The sequence below is a fragment of the Vipera berus genome (assembly GCF_964194415.1).
Source record: "Vipera berus genome assembly, chromosome: 11".
Classification (NCBI taxonomy): domain Eukaryota; kingdom Metazoa; phylum Chordata; class Lepidosauria; order Squamata; family Viperidae; genus Vipera; species Vipera berus.
In genome coordinates this window covers 8,891,357-8,912,199 of record NC_138214.1, presented here as the reverse complement: position 1 = coordinate 8,912,199, position 20,843 = coordinate 8,891,357, and the positions used below count along the sequence as shown (strand labels likewise).

The following is a 20,843-nucleotide window of genomic DNA, read 5'->3' as shown; positions in this document are numbered from 1 at the left end:
CTATATCAGGGGTAGGCAACCTTGGGTCTTTTATGACTCGTGGACTTCAACTCTCAGAATTCCTGAGCCAGCAAGCTGGCTCAGGAATTCTGGGAATTGAAGTCCACGAGTCATAAAAGAGCCAAGGTTGCCTACCCCTGTGCTAGATAGACCTTCAGCACTTGTGGATGCAGCCGGCCCCTCCATTCTATCCCTAAGGCTGTACTTCCACTGGTGAATGCCCAACCGGGGGGAACCTGAAGAAGCAAGATTGTCCCTATTGCAGATGGGGGCGCCCTCTTGAGCTGCTGCCTGCTCTTCCATCCTTGCCATAGGATTCCCCCCCACACACACACACAAGATGGCTTCTGTGCATTTCCTGCAGGTCTCTTGTTCCCCCATTTGCGGGTGATGGAAAGGTGCCCTTGGCAAGATCAAAGCCTTCTCTTCCCGCCGGGCTCCGCCCCCTCCTCTTCAGCCACGCCCCCTTGATCTTGAAGAGAACGCCTCGCCAGAGGAGGAGGGTGGGGCAGCGGCCCTCGCCCAGCCCAGACTTTTGGGCTCCGCCGCTCTCTCATTGGCTACTTTTAGCCCCAGCCCACCAGCACGTCCAATCGCAAGCCTCGAGATTCTCCTCCGCATTTTTCCCCAGCCCGCTGAGAGCGAAGCCCTTTTTGTTTTTTTCTTGTTAACACTTTTGGCCTTTCCCGGCTGCCGTCCGGACCCAGCGCGAATCCTCTCCGGCCGGGGAAGAACCGAAGGAGCGCAGCTGGCGCGCAGAAAGAACGAAGGTGCACCGGGAAAGGGGGGAGGGGGCCCGCCGGCTCCCTTCCTCCACAGCCGCGATGTCCGCCCTCAGCTGGAAGCCGTTCGTCTACGGTGGATTGGCCTCGCTCGTGGCCGAATTCGGTGGGTGAGATGGAGAGGACAGGCAGGGCCAGGCGCGCATGCGCGGGTTCTCGGACGCTCCCCTTTCGAGTTACCGGGCAGTAGGCCACGCCCTTTCCCTGGCGCCTAGCAACGCCCCAGCCCGGCTCTACTGCGCGGCGGCCCGGCTGCTCCGCCTCGGTCCGCGGAGACCTGGCGTGGAAGGGCAGGGAGGTCCGCTGGGCGGACAGGCCTTGGTCCAGCTCCCCGCCCTCCAGTCACTGTCCAGCAATTGACCTTGGGTGTCCAGTCCTTAGTTGGGAGAAGAGCACCGCAGCGCCGCAGTTCTCCCTGTGCAAATGCAAATGTGGCTCTTTGTTTTCACAGGATGATGATGATGATGATGATAACTTTATTGTCACTTTGAATGTACACCAATCGGATCTGACTTCGCCCTAAAATTATCATCAGTCCTCGACTTACAACCACAACTGAGCCCCAAATTTTTCTTGCTGAGTTGTTAAGTGAGCTTTGCCCCGTTTTACGACCTTTCTTGCCAGAGTTGTTAGGTGAATCGCTGCAGATGTTAAGTTTGTAACTGTCAGAAGGTCGCAAGAGGTGGGTCGCGTGACACCCCCCCCCCCGTGAGAGGCTGTAACCGTCGTAAACATGAGTCAGTTGCCAAGCGTCTGAATTTTGATCGCCAGACCGCTAGGAAGGCTGCAGTGGCCTTAAGTCGCTTTTTTCATACTGCCGTTGTAACTTGGAACAGTCCCTAAATGAACTGTGTAAGTCGAGGACTTATCTGTAATCTGGAACACCTTCCCACCAGTAATTGTGGGTGCAGCAACGCTGAAGGTTTTTAAGAAAAGATTGGGCAACCATTTGTCTGAAATCATGCAGAGTTTCCTGCCTGAGCGGGTGGGTTGGACTAGAAGATCTCCAAGGTCCCTTCTAACTCTCTTCTGCTAAAATGTTAACTTACCTTTGCTAAGTAAAAAAAATGGGAGAGGCAGGGTGTGTTGCAGGTCTTCCCCACTGAGGAGGTCCATCTAGTGGGAACAAGAAAAAGGGTCTTCTCCATGATGGTTCCCTTTTTCTGCAACATCATCCCTGCAAAAATAAGATTTCCCCACCCTGATGCTCTTTTGAAAGCTAAGCCATGAAAATGTTCTGCCAATGGACCTGGGCAGCAGGGAGATACAGAGCCCATTAAGTGATTGGCTCGGTTGTTGTCCACTGGGGTTTGTTGGGTTTTATATTTGGGGTTTTACTTCTGTAACCTATCCAGGATCGTTATGAGTGAATTGGGCAGCCATATATATTTTCTTAATAAATTAATAAGAGTGGTACCCACCGGACTTCTGAAAATCAGAAGTAGTTTGGTATGCTGGTCTGACAGCCGCAGATAGGAAGGCATTACACAGGGTGGTGAGCACAGCACAAGACATTGTGGGCTGTTCCCTGACACCACTGGATGACCTCGCCAGGGCTCGTTGCCTTGGAAGAATGAGGAAGATTCTCAGGGACGACTCACACCCTGGACGGTATCTCTTTACTCTCCTACCATCCGGTAGGAGATATAGGAATATAGCCAGCCATACTAACAGGCTGAAGAACAGCTTTTATCCATGGGCTGTTAGGCTTTTAAATGGGACATAATCTTATGCAGAATTGACTTGGGAGGCCGGTGTGTGGTGTAGTTGGTTCACATAGTGTGGTGGGATGGAGGGTTTGTTGTCACTGTGTGTTGGGGGGAGAGAGCACAGGGGGAGGCTCAGCTAATCTCAATGTACACATGTTGTACTTTGACAATAAAGGTTTATTATTATTATTATTATTTATTATTATTATTATTATTATCAGTTAGTCTGAGTCAGCAGAAAGCCTAAGGTGGAATAACAAAGGTCCAAAAGTTACTTTGAAGCAGACTCCTTCATTGTTAAACTAAAGCATTATTAACCTGCATCATTAAATATATACTCTGAGAACGTTTAAGAAGAGACTTGACTCTCTTCTTCCCAACCAAAAACTTAACTGTCTCTTATTCCTCTGGACTCCCTGTTGGGAATCTGGCCTACATTTCACCACAAAGACCCCTGGAGAATCCCCTGATGTTCTTTACAGCTCTTGGGGTGCTGGTAGCGTGAAGAATTTTATTAGATCAAGATGGATAATTTGGCTAGCCTCAAACCCCCTTCGGCTCCAGGAGGGGAAAAGGCAGGCCTGTGACTGCTGTAGTCAGTCCTACAAATTGCGGAACAGCTAACATGTTAGAGCAGCCATTAGATCACTTCTTAAGTATCGCTGTGTGATTCAGCAGCTTCTTCTTTCCTAGGGACCTTCCCTGTGGATCTCACCAAAACACGACTTCAGGTCCAAGGTCAAAGCACTGATTCCCGTTTCCGAGAGATCAAATACCGGGGCATGTTCCATGCCTTGTTCCGCATCTCCAGAGAAGAAGGCGTTCTAGCATTATACTCTGGGTAAGTACAGCACCCCTCTGTTCCTCTCCTGTGTGCACAGCTTCTTTCCCTACCCTACACAGCTGGTCCTTGACTTAACCACAGTTCATTTAGGGACCGTTCAAAGTTACCGCAGCACTGAAGAAAGTAACTCATGACCATTTTTCACGCTTATGACCATTGCAGAACCCCCATGGTCACATAATTTATATTGGGATGCTTGGCAACTGATTCATTTATGACGGTCGCCGTGTCCCAGAGTCAAGTGATCCCCTTTTCCAACCTTCTAACAAGCAAGGTCAATGGGAAGCCAAGGTTGCCCACCCCTGACCTATAGAAAGAAATGGGTGGAATGAAGGCCTGAATTTTGCTTGCTGCAGCAACTTTGCCCTCCGTGACCAAGCATTTCTCTTTATCACATCTGTTTCATCTAGAGAAGCATCCATGTCCTCTCTAATACAAACATCTGTGTAGGCTTCACTTAACTGTGTTACTAATTTCACTTAACTGTGTTACTAATTCACTTAACTGTGTTACTAATTTAACAACTGCAGTGATTCAGTGAGCAAACGTCACAAGATGGGTCAAAACTCACTTAACAAATGTCTCACTTAGCAACATAAATTTTGGGCTCAATTGTGGGCCTAAGTGGAGGACTCTCTGTACAGCAATGTGGTTGGGATCACATGACCCATGAGTTACTTGGTTCAGGATTGTTTGTTATGGGGCTGGGCTAAATGAAGTGGGGGAGTGCTGCTGTTTTCCTAGCTAGATCATTGTTGTTCTTTGTGATTACAGCATCGCACCAGCATTATTAAGACAAGCATCTTACGGCACCATAAAGATTGGTATATACCAGAGTTTGAAACGACTTTTTGTGAACCGTTTAGAAGGTTGGTATGCAAAGGAAACATCGTGCATGTTTTTTTTCCCATTTCACAAAGCTATGAAGTGTCAGATAGATTAACTAACTGATAATTAATCAGTCTGGCTGTGGCTCATCTGAGCTTCCTGGACTTTCAGATTCCCAAAGTGGGCAAAGAGAGAACTAAAAATGCAAAAGATGTCATAAAGATGGGATAGAAAATCACCTGTGTTCTATTAAGTGCTTTCTTACTATTTTTTTTTACCCCAAGAGAGTTTGAGTTTTTCTCTCCTTAAATCTTTACTTCTGATTCTTCCTACATCATTTTGAGATGTATTGTGCCTTGTTTCATTGCACTTAGACCGCAAATAGTGTGCGTTATCAATCTTCATCAATAGCTGCTGTGTGAGGCAGTTATGTAAGCCTACACAGATGTTTGTATTAGAGAGGACATGGATGCTTCTCTAGATGAAACAGATGTGATAAAGAGAAATGCTTGGTCACGGAGGGCAAAGTTGCTGCAGCAAGCAAAATTCAGGCCTTCATTCCACCCATTTCTTTCTATAGGTCAGGGGTGGGCAACCTTGGCTCTTTTATGACTCATCGGCCACGCGAGTCGTGATGGGGGTCCCCCGATACTCCCATGTAACACCTCTACTCCGCGAGCTGCATTGGCTTCCGGTTGCCCTTCGGGTGAGATTCAAGGTGCTGGTGATGACCTATAAAGCCCTAAATGGCTTGGGTCCGGGATATCTGAGGGAACACCTGCTGCCAGCATCAAGCTCCCTTCGTCCAGTGCGCTCCCACAGGGAGGGTCTTCTTAGGGTGCCGCCGGTTAAAGATTGCCGGCGGGTAACACCCAGGGATAGGGCCTTCTCAGTGGGCGCGCCTGCCCTTTGGAACCAGCTGCCCGCGGAGCTTAGGACTGCCCCCAACCTCCGTTCATTCCGCCGGGACCTGAAGACCTGGCTCTTCGAGCTCTCTGGCCCAGGCTGAGAATTTTTATTTTTTAATTTTAACTGGGGTTTTTATTTTCTCTCAGGGTTTCACTTAAACTTTTTTTAATTGTTTTAACTTTTGTATGGATTTTCTTTTAAATACCCTGTAAACCGCCCTGAGTCCTTCGGGAAAGGGCGGTATATAAATCTAAATAAATAAATAAATAAATAAATAAATAAATAAATAAATAAATGAACTTCAACTCCCAGAATTCCTGAGTCAGCATAGCTAACTCAGGAATTCTGGGAGTTAAAGTCCATGAGTGATAAAAGAGCCGAGGTTGCCTACCCCTGCTATAGGTAGCCCTCGACTTACAATAGTTCATGTAGGGACCATTCAAAGTTACAACATCACTAAAAAAAAGTGACTTAGAACCGTTTTTCACACTTACGGCCATTGCAGCATCCCCATGGTCACTTGATCAAAATTTGAATGCTTGGCAAGTGATTCGTATTTACAGTGTCCCAAGATCATGTGAGATTGCCTTTCTGATAAGCGAAGTCAATGGGGAAGCCAGGTCCACTTAAGGACCACGTTACTAACTTGACAACGGCAGCGATTCGCTTAGCAGGGGTGGCGAGAAAGGTCATCAAATGGGGCGAAACTCGCTTTTTAACAACTCTCTCACTTCGCAACATAAATTTTGGGGCTCAATTATGGTAGTAAGTTGAGGACTACCTGTACTTGTTTTCCTCTTGATCCATTTTTTTTGACGTTTTCATAAATCCAGATCAAGTCTCTGGATGCACGGCGCTCCTATTTTCCTTGAGGAAGATTAGAATCCAGTGCTTTTCTTCTTAAAACACACACACACATACACACATCTGAATGCAGTAATGTTGACGCTTGTTCCAAAATTCAAAACACGGGAATATCATGCTGATAAAAAAAAATAATCATGTTATGCTGCCCTGCCTGCCTTTTCATTGCCCACCGAGTTGTCTCTGCCTACACACTATCACACATGCTATGTTGTGGTCTCTGCTTATGGGAACTATGTCTTAAATGTTTGTTTTCCTGCAGGCCCTGGGCAGACAGTGACCCGGTCTCTTTGGAGATTGCTGCGGTCAGTACCCCTGCCCTTCTCAGCCTAACTTTGCTCTAACTCTTGGCTTTTCCTTTCTGAACTAATTCTCTAATCTCATTGGCTGGGGTTTTTTTTTGGTTCCAGTTCTCAGATTCTACTGAATCTCTATCAACAATCCTTTCTGCATATACTTCCCAGGAAGCTTAAGGGATTGGTTGGCATTCCTTCAGAATCTTAACAATTCTGGGAAAAGCAAGGAAATTGGTAATCTAAAATTGGTAATCTAATCTCCCTGCTTTAGTTTTAACAGTCTGGAGAAAAAAATGGCTTTGATTGGAATCTTTGCAGTTTTACGATACATCCCTGACACCTTAGGCACAAGAAAGAGATAAATAAATTTATATATTTAAAAGAGAATGAAAATATATATTCTCTCATCTTTGCTTTTCCTTCCTGAAATCTACTCCTGTCGCTTTTTTCTTCTTGAGCAGAGTTTTGGGTTACATCCTGTCCTTCCTAATTGCAGATGAAACGTTATTGATCAATGTCATCTGTGGGGTGATTTCAGGGGTCATCTCCTCTACTCTGGCTAACCCAACAGATGTACTAAAGGTAAGAGGAGTCTTCCTTGCGGGATACGTCTCACTGTCTGTACTCATTGCTGGTCTGTTGATGCTTCTTTTTTTTTAACTTCCTGGCAGTTTTCAAATTCTGTAACTTGATGATTCTAACAGTCCCGCTCTATCAATAGATTGCAGCCCGTCCTTGACTTACGACTAAAATGGACGTTAGAATTTCCTTCATCAGCCATGATGTCGTAAGTCGAGGCATCCATGTAACCGACCCGGTTTTATGACCTTTTATGCAGCAGCCGTTAAGTCAGCCCCATGCATTCCTATGGATATTTTTGGCTGGGGAAAAAACTAGGTAGTGTCTGGCCAAAATATCGTAAATCATATCCTGTGACCATGGGATGCTGAAACCACCTGTAAAGGTGAGTTGGCTGCCAAGCACCTGAATTGCAGCTACGATGTGTGTGTGTGTGCGCGTGCGTGCGTGCTAGTGTGTACCTTTTGGGGGTGGAAATCTGTTCTAGCTTCAAACAGTGGCTAAGCGACTACAGGTAGTCCTTGACTTACGGCCACAATTGAGTCCAGCATTTCTGTTGCTAAGCGAGAAATCGGGTAAATGAGCTTTGCCCCATTTTACGACCTTTCTTGCCACAGCGGTTAAGTGAATCACTGCAGTTGTTAAATTAGCAACCCGGTGAATCTGGCTTCCCCCATTGACTTTGCTTGTCAGGACATTGGCAAAGACGGATCACGTGATCCCGGGACACTGCGTCCGTCATAAATACATGAACCGGTTGTCAAGCATCTGAATGTAAATCACGTGACCACGGGGATGCTGCCAGGGTCATAAGTGTGAAAAACGGTCCTAAGTCGCTTTTTTTTTTCCCCCAGTACCGCTGTAACTTTGAACGGTCACCAAATGAGTAAGTCGAGGACTACCTGTAGTTCCTATGCGAGGACTTTTCCTCTATCCTAAGGAATCCGCCTATGGTAACTTTTAGAGTAGGATCTTGCGGACTCGATCCAGCTGTGGAAAGGCTGGCAGTGGCCTTTCCCAATCTACGCTAGCGTTGGATTCTAGAAACTCGGATCTCTACCCAGCTAGGAAGCACCAGGGGGAAGAAGGCAGGCTTAAAATAAAAAGATTATAGAGATGGCAGGATGCCGCGGTAGAAGCTTGGGTGACCCAACAAAGCCGGGAATGAACATTCATGCGTAGTTCCTTGGCCTCCGAGCAACCATGTTGGCTTGCATAGGTCAACGGGCTCTCTTCCTTTTCAGATTCGAATGCAAGCTCAGGGCAGCCTGTTTCAGGGAGGCATGATTGGAAGCTTCATCGACATCTACCAGCAAGAAGGCACGCGGGGCCTCTGGAGGGTAAGGGCCTCTTGGGTTGCCTCCCACTATCCGTGTGTTTTGCGGTTGCTTCCCAAGAAAAAGGGGGAGAAGGCATGTCTAAGATGGTTTTTTTCTTTTGGTTATATTCTGCCTTTCCTCGGGTAGTCCTCGATACCGTCTGAACTTGGTGGTTTCCTTGCAGGCGTTTTCATTACCAAACTAGGAAACATCATCCATGCTACAAGGGGGGGGGGTTGCGGGGCGGCGGAGGAGGAGGAGGGCTGTGGGGTCCTTTTTGCTCTCTGAGCTTGGTTGTGGTCTTGCAGGCGTTTTGTTACCCAACTAGGTGACATCATCAGTCCTCTGAGCACTCACAGTAGTGCTCAAAAGAATCACTGTCCCTTCAGTTCATTGTCACTTCAAGCCTGTGAGGTTGGTCGGTCTGAAAGAGAGTATTACTGCCTCAAACTTGGCCAGGGCCTTCCACTATTACGAGCTGTGGCGGCACAGTGGTTAGAATGCAGCATTGCAGGCTAACTCTGCCCCACTGCCAGGAGTTCGATCCTCACCAGCTCAAGGTTGACTCAGCCTTCCATCCTTCCGAGGTCGGTAAAATGAGGACCCAGATTGTTGGGGGCAATACGCTGACTGTGTAAACCGCTTAGAGGGCTGTAAAGCGTCAGGAAGTGGTATATAATTCTAAGTGCTACTGCAGTTGCTAAGTGCTATTAAGTGGAGACTTGAATCTGCTGTCCATCAGCTTAAACAATTTGTTGAATTTAAGGCTCAGCCCTTTAGGCAGATTTGACAACTGGTGGCTGATTCTAGAATTTTTAGTATCACAGTTGTGTCTGAAAGGAAGTTATAAACATGGTGGTAGCAGTCATCAAAATTATTTTAAAAAATGTTGGAAGAGAGATCTCTAGCAGTGAATAGTTTTAATCCTGTTCCTCAATTGAAATATCCTTTTTCACCAAAATCCCTTATTTTTAATTTTCAGGGACCAGCCAGTAAGATCTTAATTCTCTAGAGCAGGGGTAGGCAATCTCAGCTCTTATGTCAGCAGGAATTCTGGGAGTTTTTTTATTTTTTTATTTTTTTTAAATTCCATTTATATTTATTTAGTTACATTTATATACCGCCCTTTCCCTGAGGACTCAGGGCGGTTTACAGGGAATTAAAAATCCAACATACAAAAGTTAAAAACCAGATTAAAAAATATTAAATTGACCCTGTACTCTTAAAAACCCCGATTAAAAATTTCTCCTCAGCCTGGGCCCGAGAGCTCAAAGAGCCAGGTCTTCAGGCCCCGGCGGAATGATCAGAGGTCGGGGGCAGTTCTCAGCTCCACCGGCAGCTGGTTCCAGAGGGCAGGCGCTCCCACTGAGAAGGCCCTATCCCTGGGTGTCACCCGCCGGCAATCTCTTACCGGCGGGACCCTGAGCAGACCCTCCCTGTGGGAGCGCACTGGACGAAGGGCGTTTGATGCCGGCAGCAGGTGTTCCCTCAAATAACCCGGACCCAGGCCATGTAGGGCTTTATAGGTAATAACCAGCACCTTGAATTTCACCCGGAGGGCAACCGGAAGCCAATGCAGCTCATGGAGAAGAGGTGTTACACGGGAGTATCGGGAAACCCCCATTACAACTCGCGCGGCCGCATTCTGCACCAGTTGAAGCCTCCGCGTGGTCTTCAAGGGCAGCCCCATGTAGAGAGCGTTACAGTAGTCCAAACGGGAGGTCACAAGCGCATGAGTAACTGTGCGTAGGGCGTCTCGGTCCAGATAGGGACGCAACTGGCGCACCAGGCGAACCTGTGCAAAAGCCCCCCTGGTCACGGCTCCTATATGGTCTTCAAAATTGAGCCGTGAGTCCAGGAGGACGCCCAGGTTGCGAGCCCTATCAACGGGGGGTAACACCTCACCCCCCATCATTAAGGATGGAATAACTTGGTTAACCCGAGATGCCGATATGCACAGCCACTCAGTCTTGGCGGGATTGAGACGAAGCCTGTTTCTCCCCATCCAGACCTGAACCGCCTCCAGGCACCGGGACATCACGGAGAGGGCATCACTGGGTTGGTTCGGGGTGGAAAGAAAAAGTTGGGTATCATCAGCGTACTGGTGATACCCCACCCCAAAACCACGAATGATCTCGCCCAGCGGCTTCATATAGAGGTTGAACAGGAGAGGCGAGAGAACCGACCCCTGAGGAACTCCACAAATGAGAGACCTCGGGGCGGATCTCTGCCCTCCTGTCAACACCGACTGCGAGCGGCCCTGGAGGTAGGAGGAGAACCACCGTAGAACGGTGCCTCCCACTCCCAGCCCCCTGAGACGCCGCAGCAGGATACCATGGTCGATGGTATCGAACGCCACTGAGAGATCTAATAGCACCAGGACAGAGGAACAACCCCTGTCCCTAGCCCTCCAGAGATCATTCACCAGCGCGACCAATGCCGTCTCCGTGCTGTGTCCGGGCCTGAAGCCTGATTGGTACGGGTCCAGATAATCAGTTTCCTCCAGGAACAGAGGGAGCTGATGCGCCACCACACTCTCAACAACCTTCGCCAGAAAGCGAAGGTTGGAGACTGGACGGTAGTTGTTTAAAACAGCCGGGTCCAAAGCAGGCTTCTTGAGAAGGGGTCTCACCACCGCCTCCTTCAAGGCGGCAGGAAAGACACCCTCCTTCAAGGAAGCAGTTATTACTGCATGGAACCAGCCTCATGTTCCCTCCCGAGCCGCATAAGCTAGCCAGGAGGGGCATGGATCCAACAAACAGGTGGTGGTGCTCAGTCTCCCCATGATCCTGTCCACATCATCAGGGGAAACAGGGTCGAACTCAGTCCAGATAACGTGCTCAAGACCGCCTGATTCCTCCACATCAGACTCTGCCCAGTCAGAGTCCAAGCCGGTCCGGATCCGAGCGATTTTGTCCGCCAGATGATGACTAAACTCCTCGGCTCGTCCCTGCAAGGGATCCTCCCTCACCTCCTGGTTAAGGAGGGAGCGGGTCACCCTAAACAGGGCGGCCGGGCGATTATCTGCGGATGCGATAAGGGCGGCAAAGTAATTAGACTTCGCCGTCCTTATCGCCGCAAGATAAGACCTTCGAAGACTCAGGGCGGCTTACAAGCTTAGCAGTAGCCTTCATTCTATGTATATGGCTGCTTATTAGGGCTTTCGCCCCCCCCCCCCCAAGCAGCATTATTACAAAGTCAGCTTAATTGCCCCCAACAATCTGGGTCCTCATTTTACCGACCTCGGAAGGATGGAAGGCTGAGTCAACCTTGAGCCTGGTGGGATGCGAACCTGCACTAATTGCAGGCAGCTGGTGTTACTTAAGGAGGCATTAGCCCACTGCTCCACCAAGGCTCTTTTGAAGTCCATGAATCATAAAAGAGCCGAAGTTGCCTACCCCTGCTCTAGAGGAACGAGAGTGGTAAAGCAAGCAAGCAAATAAACCAGAATAACGCATAGCAAATAAGAGATTTTAATTTTTGGCATTAACATTTCTTAATGAAAGCAGGATTTTGCCAAAAGAGAAGTTGATTAATCAGATGTATAGATCAATCTTTTTAAAGCATATTGTAAGAATCTTGAGATCAGACCTAAGAGCCAGTGGACCGTGTTTTTTTCCCCCTTTGAAAAATGAAGCAACCTGCCAACTTCAAAAGAGTTAAGGATGGGATGAATGGAAGTTAGTAGGTCACTGATTGTGATGTCGTGGTTAAAGCCATTCTAACTATTGGTCTTTTCTCTGGCTAGGGTGTGGTTCCCACTGCTCAGCGAGCTGCTATTGTGGTAGGAGTTGAGTTACCGGTCTATGACATCACCAAGAAACACTTAATACTTTCAGGACTCATGGGGGACACAATTCTCACACATTTTATGTGAGTACCTGCTACTGTTCTGGTTGTTAACCTAAATGCATTCTTCTCAAATTGTGTTGGCTGTGGGCGTGGAGTAGTCAAGAGCTCACATTTTGGCATTGTGGTGTTTTTCCCTGTGATTTCTGGAGAGCGTGCATCCTTCCAGTGGGTGGAGACTGGCATTGCACTAAGCAACATTGTGCACTTGTTTAGTTTTGATTTAGTACGACATGTTAATCCAGCTACATAAACCAAGATTTATGGCCCGATATTGTGTGTAATCCGTAGCTTGTAGCTTTTAAAACACAGCAAAAACAAAATGTGAACCTCTGTTAGAAATTGTAAGGAGCAAAGAGACTTAGCCCTGCTACGTCAAACCCGTCTTCTGGTGAGGTGCCGGCATTACTGTTCTTAAAATTTTACGTGAGTTGTGGAAAACCCAGAGGAAGAATTGGGTCATTCTGCTACACGCAATTAAAACCTGTGGGTTTCTTCACACGTTTTCTGCCAAGAATTGTACTAGGCCTGTTCCTGGAACCAGAGCCACCTAGAAGGAAGAAATTCACAGTCTCTAGTTACTCTGCTGAAATCCACCTGCCTTTAAATGGTTTCTTCGATGCTTGTCTGTCCAGTTCCAGTTTTACCTGTGGACTGGCTGGTGCCGTAGCTTCCAACCCCGTGGATGTGGTTCGAACGCGCATGATGAATCAGCGGGCCATCGTGGGAAGCGTGGAGCTCTATAGGGGAACAATGGATGGCCTGGTAAAGGTAAGTAGTAGAGTGCACCCATTTTGAGGGAGTCAGGATAGTGTGGTGTAGTGGTTCAAGTGCTGGACTAATAGCTGGTTCATTTCCACCCTAAGTCACGGAAATGCGTTGGTTGATTTTGTCCTCCTCCTCCTCCTCTACAGCCTATTTTTCTTGCTGAGGTGGGAGCAGTAGCTAGGGCTGAAAATGGGGTGCTTTGAGCTCCTGATTAAAGGCAGGATGTAAGCTTAGTAAATATTGGGGACAGCACAGAAAGTATGGACCAGGGTGTATTTTGAATGTGGTTTCTTATCGCCTTTGCAGACTTGGAAAAGCGAGGGCTTCTTTGCACTTTACAAAGGATTCTGGCCAAATTGGTTGAGACTTGGTCCCTGGAATATCATTGTATCCTTTCTGTCTGCAAAGCAGAGGCACTATCACGGTGGGAAGGCTGGGGAATATTTTTGAAGCCATTATCGATCGTAGCCAAGACTTTTGTAGATAACGGCAAATTTCCTGCCAATACTGAATTTTAAGTTACCCGTTCTGATGTATGTGGTGGGAACCAGAACAGTAACTCATTTTTACTGAGCTAGGTGAGCGCGTGAACGTGCCTGTTAAACAACATTTGCTTTAAGTTAATTTGGATGGCTACATCAACTCTTGTGTTTACACAACGTTTTGAGTGATTACCGTAATCAGTCACGTTTGACTCACACAACTTGCTGAATCACAACAGCGAAGAAAGCTAGGGTCAAATTTAGGCAAAGGGAGCTTCTGAATTTTTAACTGATACGATTAAGGGCCAATTTAGCCTTCCCGAACGATTTGTTCCACAGAGACCTTTGAACAGTGCATTTTTCTTGGGAGTGTGCTGATGTAAACAGTACATATGAATTTGTGAGTTGTATAATTCTACACACTTCAGGGGAGCAGAGAAGAACAACTTGGGTATATTCTATCCTTACCAAATCCAGTTGCTGACTCTTTTAAGGCTTGGGAAAGACTCCTGCATAAGTGACTGGAGAACTCTGCCAAATTTATAAGGCACCTTCACACATTTATGATGCACTCAGGCTATTAGCTCATCTTTGGGTAGCTCTCCAGAGCTGTTCCTTCCACTGGAGCGATATAAAATATCCCTATTTTCTTATCACTGTTCGCCTGCGTTAGTGTCATGGAGATGATGATCAACTGTTATAATTCCAAATTGGGGCGGGGGGGGGGAGAATCAGAGCTGTTAATTTGTGTATTGCTTTTAAATTTCCCTTCTTTTGACACTAACATATTCCCTTGATTTCTGCAGTTCTAACCCTGTAAGTCTGCTTGGGCTCTTGGGCTCGTTGAAATGCACAACTAGACATGTTACTTAGCTGGAAATGAGAGCCAGAGGAGGGAGGGAACGATTAGAAATTCCTCCTTTGAAAGATATTTCTTTAACTCAGTGGCAGTTTTTTATCACCTATGAGCAGCTGAAGAGGCTCCCTTTTTAAGATGCCCATTCGGATTGGTAATCCAACTGTCTTGCTCCCCTCCATTTCTGCATCTTCACGTATTTCCTTTTTTTTTGTCTACATGGACTTTGTTTTACCCTCCATGTGCTGAGTGCTCAGTATTGGGAGGGTGGCTTCAGGGGAAGGGTAGAATGGGTCCACAAATGCAGTATTCAGAGCCCAGCGCACGTGCTTTCTGCCCCAAGGAAGACGGTGGAACGTGGAGGGAGAGCACTTATGTCTGTGTTTGTATCTTCCATGAAGAGAGCTTTGAGTCAGAAATCCTTTTCACTGCAAGGCAATCCCCCTCCCTTTGGCTAATGCCAAAGGAAAAGGGGAAATAATGGGGGCTGCTGCAGTCCTCCTTCCAGTGTCATGTAACCCTATTAAAACTATTTATTGGAATCAAATCCTGTGATGTGCGTGTATGTATATATCTGCAACCCTCGTCTCTTCCCTCCCTGAGGCAGCTGACAAAGTGAGAAAGAGCCTGTGGCCTAGAGGTTAAAACAACTGCCTAACATGCAAAGCAGCCCAGGTTCGAATCTCAGAAGGGTGTGGCTGACTGATGAGAGCAAAGAAGCTTGAAATAGCTATATCAGTCTCCCTTTTAATTCTTTGTCAGCAGTCCAAATTTATTGAATATATCTGCAACTATAACATTTTTCTTCAAATAGGGCAGGCGCCTACATGTTTAAACGACAGGTCTTTCTTTGAAAGGAGGAAATAAGAATGGCCTGTCCAGCTACGTGATTTGTACACCTGCCAGGGTTAAATTAATGCTCCCCCGAATCCTGACTTGGTACCGTTGCAAACCACTTCCAACTCTAGGGAAAGGATCACCCGGGTAATCCTCAAGATTCATCCAGTGAATTGTAGTTTCTGGTTGACTGCAGGATAACTCGCACACTAAGACCGAAAAATCAGAGAGAGACTTGATTTTTAGCAACTCACAAATAGCTTGCTCCTTTTAATAAAATCTCTTAGTTGAAAAGATGGCATTGGACCCGAAGCCTGATTTTTGGCTACAATCAATCAACATGGGTTCTCTCCTACAAAAAACAAAAAAACAAAACCCCTTACACTTCCCATCACCATTTAGCAGATAAAAATAGATTTTTTAGGAACGGGGGTATCCAAGACATGGTACAGATGGAGATGTCCTTAGGAAAGGGAAATGAATCCTGATGATGCAAATCAACTACAGCAGGTGCATGACAACACAGTGGGCAATAAAAATAGCCACGCAGCAGGTGCCTGGGGAGAGGGGGGTCTTACTATTATGAAAGAAAATAGAAGAGGGTTCAACCTTGATGGATTCTTCAGCCCTTAAGCAAGCAAAAACGTGTGTGACAGTTCTGTGCATAACCGAGATCTCCACAATATCAGTCACAAGCTAGCAAATGTATAGAACTGAATGATCCTCTTGACTTCCCTGATCCATCCGAAGTGGTTGGTGGAACTGGCATTGGAAGTTTTCCCAGTCACAATAGTCCTCTGCCCACACTGGTCAGATGGACTGGCATCTTCTTTGTCACGTTTTTGTGGCAACATGCCAACTGCTGTTGATGAGAGATCCGGCCTCACAGATGGGCATTTCAGCTCAATTCTCCCTAATGGGCTCCAACATATTTGCTAATATTCTTCCTTTCGGGGTTTCTTCAGCATGGTTCACTCCTCCATATGTCTGTTTTTTGAAAGGGCAAACACAATCAAAGGGCAATAAAAGTGATTCAACGGGTAATTTCTCGGAGCTCTGTTTGCGTATGCCAGACTTTCTTGGCATCATTGGCGCAATTAAACGCCGAGAGTTAATAAAGTTTGGATAAAGGCTCTCCTTCCTTAACAACATCCCACAATATTTTTTGCTAGCCAATGGTTTGCTTACGGAGAGTGGTTGTTTATCACCTGGAAGGAATAAAAAACAAATAGGCCATTAATTTCCCCCCCTGCTCTGTCTCTCCAAAGTTAAGATCACCTAGATCTGAGAGTTCTTTACAGGGATAACCAAACGATAATACTGCCAGAAAACCCTGTAAAGCAGAGGTCTCCAGCCTTGGCAGCTTTAAGACATGTGGACTTCAATTCCTAGAATTCCCCAGCCAGCAGAATTCTGGGAGTTGAAGTCCACAAGTCTTAAAGTTGCCAAGGTTGGAGACCTCTGCTGTAAAGCATTGTTGCCTTTCCTTCTAGGCTGCAATCTGCAGGGTAGAATAAAGCATCCCTATTCATGGGATTACAAGATTTGGAGAACATTGACCTTAGCCCAGGGGTCTTCAAACGTGGCAGCTTTAAGACTTGTGGACTTCAACTCCCAGCCAGCTGAGGAATTCTGGGCGTTGAAGTCCACAGGTCTTAACGTTGCCAAGTTTGAAGACCCCTGCCTTAGCCTGTCTCCCATTCTCCATTCGCATGCTTATTTTTTTTCTGGTTTTCTTCCCAGGAGTTAGAATGTCAATGGACCTAATTGTTTTCCTTTTGCCCTCACAGCAACATTGTGAAGTAGATTAGCTTAAGGCCTTCTGCTCAGGATGGGCCAAGGCAAAAAAAAAGCACAAGCCAGGAACGTCTGACCTTCATCCAGGAAGAACAAACTTTAGCCCCCTAATTTTGGTGGGTCTTGGAGTCTCCACTGACAGTTTGCTGCCGTTCTGAGATGCAAATGAATTAAAATTATCCTGCAAATATATCAGTTTGAAATACTTGGGCATCAACTGAAAACTCTGCCATAGGGAAGGAAAAATCTTCCAATGTTAAAACATGGCCATTGATCAAGAGATGGACAATCCCCACTTTAATCTCACACTGCACCAGACATGAATTGGAACATTTCCCACTTTGGCCTTTATGAATTTGGCTTGCTTGATCCTGCTGTACCACGTGGCCTATGTTGTCACTGTTAATGCACAAACAAGGCTAATCTAGTTTGCGTTCAGCAAAGTGTGGTTCCTGTCCTCCGTTTCCATAGAGAAGAAATGCAAGCATTATATAATTACAGCTTTTGAAATCTCCAGGTTCCACTTCTTGCTTTTCCAAGGCTCATTTATCAGGATCCAAGCTATTAATGGTCGGGGAGTAAATAAGCTCCATCTGCCAATCTAATTCGACAGGGAATCGTCAGGATACGATCTCTTCATGAATGGCGGAAAAGTATAACCAACTGTATAAGCTTAATGGAGTGGATCTCCACGTTGGTTTGGATGCGTTGTAGGAATAAACTGTGTTTCTTTTTTCATCATTTCTCCCCGTTTTTCTTTTTATGGTATGTTTATGGGAGACAAAGAGTAAAAACCTCAAGGCTGTTGACCTCAACTGACCATAAGGATGCATCCTTAGTTGACCCTGTTCTTGTAAAAAGCAGCAGTTCACCGTCTATAGATAACCAACTGTACATTATGACTAAGCTGCTGTTACTCTGTCAGAACCCATGAACCAATAAATGGACGCATATCTTCAAGAACTATCCAAACATCTCTAGATGATCTAAAATGGGAGCTTCTTTGGAACCAAGGTTTTTGATTCCTTTCCAGTGCTAGGACTAGAGTTTGAGAGTCTCTTGGCACTGCCACCATTGCCTTTTAGAGCTTAGTCATAATGCACAGTTAAGAAAAAATAAATAGCTTTGTAAGTTAGAGATATAGTCTTCAAAGTGGCCCTGAACCTCTTACTGCTATGGGGGGGAAAACAAATCAGGAAAGTTGATTTCTGCACCCATTTACCATGGAATAACATTGCTCCTGGACAGAAGACTTGGTGAAACATGTAAGAGAAGAACCTTACCAGGAGATGCTCTCAGAGTGACATTTTTAAAAAAACCTACATCAGTCCTTCAGTTGGGCTAGTGAGATGATATAGAGTGGTCCCCCAGGCTGGGTGACAGCAGCATCAGGGTGGCTGTCAAAGTGAAAAAGAGGAAAGATTTTGTTCTTCAGGCACAAACACATCTGACAGATCTCCAGGCGAACTTCCTTCTGCCAATATCCATAGATTAGGGGATTTGCTAGAGAGTTGCACACGCCCAATACCCAGAGGTAGTGTTCTAGCAGGCGATGGAGGTAACAGCGTTGGCAGGCAATCTGGACAATGCTAACCACAAAGAAGGGGGACCAGCAGAAGGCAAAACAACCAACCAGGATGGACACGGTACGCAATGCTTTGGTATCATTGGCAGGCTGAGAGGCTGGGCAGGTGGCTGGCAGCCCGGCAGGTTCCAGTTCTCGGATGTGCTGGATGTGCAAAGAAGCAACCTTGAGCAAGCGACAGTGGAAATAGAGGAAGATAAAGAACACTGGGAAGAAGCTGACACAGAAGACCACCAGGGTATACGTGGGCTGAAATACTGCAAAGAAGGTGCACAGACCTTGGTAGTCCTTCTCCTGGAAGCTGTGGACCATCACAGGTACGAAACCGATCAAACAGGCCAGCAGCCAGGGGCCTCCGATACAAATCCCGACCATTGGGCTACCCATGATTCTGAAGTAGCGGAAAGGATGCGTAATAGCCAGGTATCGGTCAAAGGTGACCAGAATCACTGTGAAAATGGAGGCAGCGGAAGGGCAGGTGATGGAAGCCATTTGCAAGACACAGTATCGCTGGGGGGTCTGGTGCTCGGGACCAGACAGTTCTTCGTTAACCAGACCCGTAATGGTGAAGCCCACCAAGGAGTCAGAGATAGCGAGGTTTAAAACAAAGCGTAGGCCAGGGCAATGGTTTTTCCAGATCAGCCGCACCAGTGCAAGAACCACCACACAATTGATTAGCATGATCAGTGAAGCCAGCACAGCAAGGATTACGCCAAAGGTAATATTTCCCATGTTGATGATTCTTTTCTGTAGCAAGGTGGGCGTAGTAGAATCCCTTAGAAACCAGTCTAAATGTAGACCCTTCTTGAACCGTCTTTCAAGAAGGTTCTCCAGGTTGGGTAGCCAGTTGGTAAACGTTCAGAACTCAAGAGATGGAAGGCTGAGTGCATCCTTAGGTGACCTAGCCTGCTCTTTTCTGCAGCCTTCAGCTGAGTACATACGGTAGGGCTACTAATGCTCTGCCTAGTCCCACCCCTGGTTTCCAGACAACGTGAAGAGAAGCCACTTCCTGCATTTAGCTCTTCAAGTATATTTGAAAAATGGTGTTTGGCCTCTACACATGACCTCCCGGTACGTGTGTGCAGATGTCTGAACTCATCAATGGGTTTATTATGTCCCTTACCCATTAAAATGAATTCTGTAGAATTAACACAAGGAGCAAACCTGTTCTAAAAGGCTCCCCGATAAAAAGGCACCTCCTTAGAAGAAACACCCCCCCTCTTTTGGGGGGGGCACCACATCCAAAGACTGCCTCATATTCTCATTTTATTTCTTCAGAAACTGTTGAGTTCCCACATAGCTGGAAAAGAATTATACTGACTTCAACAACATACCTTTATGTATTCCTTTAAACGTATTGACCGACCAACTCCAGTCGACTTTAATGGTTAGCTGGGTGTAAATACAGAATTTTGGAAATTGAGAAGAGTAGTTTCTTACCCCTATGACAAGCGTGTTCATTAAGGGGGCAAATTGTTGAAACACTTCCTCCGTGATTTCTCAACACTCGGACCAAGTCTGAGTTTATGAACTAAGTTGACAACGGACTTGCCCGCTACCTCTTCGTTGTTTACATCTACTCTCCTTTCCATTCTTTTTTCAATCCTCCCAAATGCAGAAGACATCAACAAGGGGTCTCCGTACTCTTCTGCAAGGAGGACAGGTGCAGAGCTGTGGTGGAACTACTGGCCCAATTCTGAAGGATATCAGAACCAGGTTTCAGCACCCTTATGCAACAATTCAGGCAAGATGTAGGAGCTTAGAAGGACCACAGTCACTGAGGACATTTTCATAGACAGTTTTAAGAAATCTTTAAGCTCTCTTGTAGGAAACCACTTTCTAAAATCTTTTACGTTTCCCACACAATCCTTTTCTTCCTCTGACTGTCATTTTGTATTTACTATACAGTCTTTTCATGTCGGCAAGGCGTCTTCTGTCTTGCTCCAAATTGTGCATGTTCTGAAGTTCAGCCTCACATGTCCTAGAATCAGGTGTAGGCAACCTTGGCTGTTTTATGACTTGTGGACTTTAACTCCCAGAATTCCCGAAAGTTGAAGTCCACAAGTCATAAAAGAGCCAAGGTTGCCTACCCCGTCCTAGATAAATGATGCTCCCAAGGTACCAATCATCTAGCTGGAGGCCACATCAGCCACCCTTTTAAAGGATTTGTTGGATTTCATCATAAGGAAGGAAGACTAGCACCATAGAGCTGTTACAGAGGAAGTGAGGAAAGTGACCAAAACGCCCAATCTCCCCATGAGGTGAAGAAAGCCTATTTCTCCCTCTCTCTTCCTCACCCCCTCAAGCGCTTTTTCTTAAACTACATTGCCCAGAAACCCTGAAACCAAGCGGCTACGTAGCCTCTCGAATGGACCAATCAGCGAGCGCGGAATAGAACTTTTTTTTTTCCTTCCGCGCGTCGGCCACGCTTCCATCATTGGGTCTCACTCTCGGTCAACGCCCCTAGAGACCGGGCACCAATGGGGGCGCGCGCAGGCCGCTTGGAGGCGGGGCCAAGGGAGCGGGCGAGGCCTGGCCG

The 20,843-nt window shown here is 46.6% G+C and overlaps 2 protein-coding genes across 3 annotated transcripts; one reads left to right on the top strand and one right to left on the bottom strand.

The window, feature by feature from the left end:
- The first annotated feature begins 665 nt into the window (after window positions 1–665).
- Window positions 666–14,632, top strand: SLC25A14 (solute carrier family 25 member 14). 2 transcript variants are annotated; one of them, XM_081336790.1, is made up of 9 exons: window positions 666–888; window positions 3,185–3,332; window positions 4,110–4,204; window positions 6,729–6,814; window positions 8,056–8,151; window positions 11,879–12,003; window positions 12,615–12,750; window positions 13,054–13,134; window positions 14,181–14,632. In XM_081336790.1, the coding sequence occupies exons 1-9, from the start codon at window positions 825–827 to the stop codon at window positions 14,220–14,222; spliced, it is 873 nt and encodes a 290-aa protein (XP_081192916.1). In that variant the 5' UTR covers window positions 666–824; the 3' UTR covers window positions 14,223–14,632. The 2 variants fall into 2 exon arrangements, with proteins under 2 accessions (XP_081192916.1, XP_081192917.1); XM_081336791.1 differs by lacking the exon at window positions 666–888 and adding an exon at window positions 1,362–1,464.
- Window positions 14,633–18,043: 3,411 nt separating this feature from the next.
- On the bottom strand, window positions 18,044–19,036 carry GPR119 (G protein-coupled receptor 119; the record flags this gene model as incomplete). Its single annotated transcript, XM_081336859.1, has 1 exon — window positions 18,044–19,036. One exon carries the CDS (start codon window positions 19,034–19,036, stop codon window positions 18,044–18,046), a length of 993 nt encoding a protein of 330 aa, XP_081192985.1.
- Between the last annotated feature and the right edge of the window lie 1,807 nt (window positions 19,037–20,843).

Coding starts and splice junctions, on each gene's coding strand:
- SLC25A14 (XM_081336790.1), top strand. CDS start 825: ATGTCCGCCCTCAGCTGGAAGCCGTTCGTCTACGGTGGATTGGCCTCG. Junction 3,333..4,109: donor GTTCTAGCATTATACTCTGG/GTAAGTACAGCA, acceptor TTGTGATTACAG/CATCGCACCAGCATTATTAA. Junction 12,751..13,053: donor CAATGGATGGCCTGGTAAAG/GTAAGTAGTAGA, acceptor TCGCCTTTGCAG/ACTTGGAAAAGCGAGGGCTT.